We start from the raw sequence: 5000 nt of genomic DNA on the forward strand, positions 1-5000 counted from the left end.
TCATGTATGATATAATCAAATATTTTCCTCAGAAGGAGAAGATAATTTATTAATGAAATTAGACGTCCATTAAATATAAATATGAGGAGTTTATTTTTATTACGTTTATAAAATATAATACAATATGCTTCAACACACTCTTCAGACGAAATAAATCGATTTTATTATAGTAAGTGTGCATCTGATTGCAGATGATAAACTGTTTGCCCTTAGCCTTCGTTTTTGTTCTACTGAGTCGGCTATATTGTATTTCAAGTTATTCGCTTTAAAGATTTATCTGTTGTTATTAAGAAAAGAAGAAAAAGCCAACTTCCTATCGTTCTTTAGTTTATTTCAGCGATCACGGCTATGGTCACAGAGCACAAAATAGCAATAGATATAAAAGTCTGCAGAACAGACTTCAAATGACCAATGACATGGGTTGCTTTCAGTACAGCCATGAATTGTAAACTTCACGAATGTAAATATTAAATAGGCCAAAACAGTGTTACATTTTCCGGTGACTAAAAATGCATTTACATAAACGTAACTTTGAAGTGTACGATTAAACAGAATGTAATGCAATGATCATTAAGAAAACATGAACAACGTACAACAATTGTGTATAAGCTCCCAACAAAAAAAGACAAGACTAAGTCAATATTTATGACTTCAATCTATAACTCAGTAACTATTCCTACATAGTACACTCATTATACAGTTTCCGTTGATATTGCTTAATCAAATAATACAATAGGAAACAGTTACGAAGATAAGATTAGAAGCAACTTAAAACAAAGAACAAAGAACATTGTAATACACACACATCTATCAACACTGAGATTTAGTGGAACGTTGATAAAAGAATTCCAACAAGGGTTCGTACAAACAAGCATTAAGAAAACAGAAGAAAATAAAATGAATGATAAAACTAAACAATTATGGAAACTGGATCTACTGTGGAACTGTGTTTCCTACAAGAAAAGTGGGAACACACACACACACACGTATGTATATATGTGTGTGTAGGTATGCATGTATGTATGTATGTATGTATGTATGTATGTATGTATGCATGCATGTATGTATGTATGCATGTATGTATGTATATATGTATGTATGTATGTATATATGTATGTATGTATGTATGTATGTATGTATGTATGTATGTATGTATGTATGTATGTATCTATCTATCTATCTATCTATCTATCTATCTATCTATCGGTCTGTCTGTCTGTCTGTCCGTTTGTCTGTCTGTCTGTCTGTCTGTCTGTCTATCTATCTAAGCTATGACAGTTTATTACTGTTTCAGATCTACGTATTTGCTGAATGGTTTTTTTATAAACACCATTATTTCTACCTCATATTTCATTTGATCCCTTTTCCCTTCCAGTTTTACCCTATCTTCTGAACTTCATAAATCCCACAAGTTGAAATTCACAAAAGAAACTATAGCCGAACAGCTGTGTTAACCATTCGAAGCTCCGTCTCTATTCACGTCACTCGAGCTCATTGCTTAAGGAATATTTCAGTGACAGCCATGACATAGTGTTGTGTAATATGATCTGTTAGAGGAGGGAACCGAGATAACTGCCCACACTTTTCCTGATTTATTTATTACTATTGTTATTGTCACGCACCCCCAACCCCGACTTCCATAAATAGTCACAGGGAAATAAAACGATTGCTTTCTTTTTTATTCCCTTCTGCAGTTTTTGCTTGTTTGTCTTTTTATCTGATTGAAGTTCTGTTATTTTTTGTACACAAGGAATCTTCAAATGAAGATCTTTCTCTCTTTCTCTGTCTTTCTCTCCAACGTATCTCTCTATTTTTTCAACTTATTCTCGCACCCACTCTATCTATCTATCTATCTATCTATCTATCTATCTATCTATCTATCTATCTATCTATCTATCTATCTATCTATCTATCTATCTATCTATCTATCTATCTATCTATCTATCTACCTACCTACCTACCTACCTACCTATCTATCTATCTATCTATCTATCTATCTATCTATCTACGTGTCTATCTGTCTGTTTGTCTTTGTGAATATTAGTATATATATATAATATATATATATATATATATATATATATATATATATATATATATATTTATACTCACATACATAAAAACTCCATTTTGGTTTTTTATCCAAAATGGAGACGGGCACCATTCCTCCATGCGATTGGCTTGAAAAATTAAGATATTTTTCTATTTTTCTGAACATGAAACCAATGGTAGCCTTAATACACAAATAAAGGAATTCTATCCACCAATGCCGTGTTGAGCACTCATTTTCATCGTTCGACATTTACGTATATATGTGTGTGTATGTGTGTGTGTGTCCCATTTCAGCCGGTTTCACACAAGAGTTTAGGAAAACCAATCTCGATACTCATCATAAGGGACGGTAAAAAGAGTATAAAATCAGCTGAAGTAGGACTATGATATTCTCTTGTATAAATAATTAATATACCTAGTCTGTTGATAGATATACGAATGTCTATTTTGAGGTGGAGTGGTTTGCGAATTTTTAGGCAACTATTAAGCCAATCCTGTTTCTTCTCCCCTCTTTAATTCCTTTCTTCTCTCTCTCTCCCCCTTGATGCCTTCGTCCCTTTCTTTCTCTCTCTCTTTGATTCCTTGCTCCCTGCTTTTCTTTCTCTCTCTTCTGTCCTCTCACGTGACTGCCTTTAAACTGGTCTTTCCGGCTTGACCGCTGCCATGTTAACACTGTTGTCTTCGTTTGCCGCAAAGGCATTTTTCAAATACGCCAGCCAAGATAAGTTTAAAATTGTCTGAAGTCGTAAGACACCCGCTGTTTTGTCCTGTTATTACTATTCTTGTTTTTTATTTCTATTTTTTGTGTGTTTTTGCGTTCTTGTCCCATTTTGTAATTTATATTTAATTTCTATACACACACACACACACACACACACACATATATATATATATAGGGGGAAAAAACAAAACAAAAGACGAAGACAGGTTGTGTAGAAAACAAACATGTATTAGTATAACGCTCAGGAATTGAAAAAGTCTTTTACGTTTTGAGCCTACGCTCTTCTACAGAAAGGAACACAGAAAAAAAGCAAAACAAGGAGAGAAAAAAGGAGAGAAAAAAAGAAGAGAAAAAAACAAGGAGAGAAACAAGGAGAGAAAAAAGGAGAGAAAAGAGGAGAGAAAAAAGGAGAGAAAAGAGGAGAGAAAAAAGGAGAGAAGCTAGTATATATATATACTAGCTTCTAAGAAATAATGTAGATTGAGGTAATGAATATATGAAGCATTTGGCTTACCCGGGAGTCGACAGCACAGCACACCCGATGCTATGCCTAGTTTAAAATGACACGCATGTTTGAAGTGTGAATCCACGCAGCAACTGGCATCTATTCGTCCACCAGAGATACAAGATGTCAAACCTTGGTTTTGGTGGGGACAGTCTTTTCCAACACCAGCGAGGTCATCCTATCAAAATATAAAAGAGTAAAAATCAAATTAACATAAATTCGTTATGATAATTAATTATTTTAGATACAATATTTTTGTTACGGCGTTGCTCGGGTTTGTTTCGACCCTTTAGAATTGGAATTTTTGAAAAGTAAAAATTTTGCATTATGTTATTCTCTTTAAGTGAACATTTTTCTGGTTGAAATACACCGAAAAATGGTGACACAGCAGTCAAAAATCGTAAAAAATAGGGATTTTCATAGAAAAAAGCACCTTTTTGATGTAAATAATTTTTGGAATTGGAATTTTTGAAAAGTAAAAATTTTGCATTATGTAGCTTGTTATTCTCTTCAAGTGAACATTTTTCTGGTTGAAATACACCGAAAAGTGGCGACACAGCAGTGAAAATATCGTAAAAAATAGGGATTTTCATAGAAAAAAGCACTTTTTTGATGTAAATAATTTTTGGTGTTAACATGGTCCGATTTGAATTTTATCTTCTACGGAAGGAAGAGCAAGCCTTCTTCTATCATACTCTCAATTTTGGTCAACTTGCGCCGCAGGGTCTCGGAGAAGATAGTGTTAGTTGAAGGCTACCAAACCTGCCATACACAGACAACTTCAGCTTTATATAGAGAGAGATATCCTCCTTAGATTTGATGAGGCACAAGGATATATATTTAGAAGGAAGCGGAAGTGTTATGATGCTCAGATCTTGCTCAGAAATGAAATGAATGCTACTGGGAATCGAAATCTGTTCGTGAACTCGAACCATTGGGAGATTACGTCACTCAACGCAAACCATCCAAATATTTTTTACAAGGATAAAAGTTAAATTTTGTAGGAAAGAATACATGGCCGATTGGATTTAACAAAGCAAATATTTGGCATCCATTTTATCAATTTTGGAAGTACATAAAGGCTAATTCGACACCAGTTTCATTTGAGCAAACAATCGTATTCGAATTCCATTTCTTTTTGAGTTCTAATTTCACTGAAACAATTTTAATTCGTATTCATTTCCTCGAGGACAATATAAGTAAAAATTAACCTACAAGTTAAACCGTATTTTCTTTATAAAGACGGGGGAAATTTGTGAAGCGAAGCTCTTCACTGTAAAATGTGGCCGTGATTTTTGTGTTGGAATATAAGTAGGGTTGGTTGTTGTAGCTTAGCCCTAAGCCAGCTCCAAGAGAAATTCTAATGTAGTATAAATGGTCAAATATGTTCCAGATGGTATAATCGTATCCTTTCTCCAAGCATAGTCATCTAAGACTACATCATCAAATGTGTCTTTCTCATTTTAAAACGAAAGAGAGTAGTTTGATGATGTAATTGCTATTTCTAGCACGTCAAACGACTCCATAGAGGCCTTAGAGTTAGAAACTCATTGATTTTTGCTATTTTTTAAAACCTCAGGTGAAACTTAATCGAGCAGACCTCGGATCAAATCTATGATCACGCCATTTTAAAGACTATCTCAGACTAAATCCTCGGGCATGTCCTTCTTTTTTCAAAGGCGGTAAGGTATGATTTAATGGATAGTTGACTGCTATTTTATA

At 33.9% G+C, this 5000-nt stretch overlaps 1 protein-coding gene across 1 annotated transcript in view; it reads right to left on the reverse strand.

The window, feature by feature from the left end:
* LOC115232598 (hemicentin-1) overlaps nt 1-5000 on the reverse strand; it is an 84969-nt gene that overhangs the window by 32840 nt on the left and 47129 nt on the right. The window contains exon 4 of the mRNA XM_029802570.2: nt 3288-3456. Coding sequence (XP_029658430.1) covers nt 3288-3456 — 169 coding nt within the window. The remainder of the gene's footprint in view (nt 1-3287; nt 3457-5000) is intronic.

Source organism: Octopus sinensis, linkage group LG2 (genome assembly GCF_006345805.1).
Source record: "Octopus sinensis linkage group LG2, ASM634580v1, whole genome shotgun sequence".
In the NCBI taxonomy this organism is placed as follows: domain Eukaryota; kingdom Metazoa; phylum Mollusca; class Cephalopoda; order Octopoda; family Octopodidae; genus Octopus; species Octopus sinensis.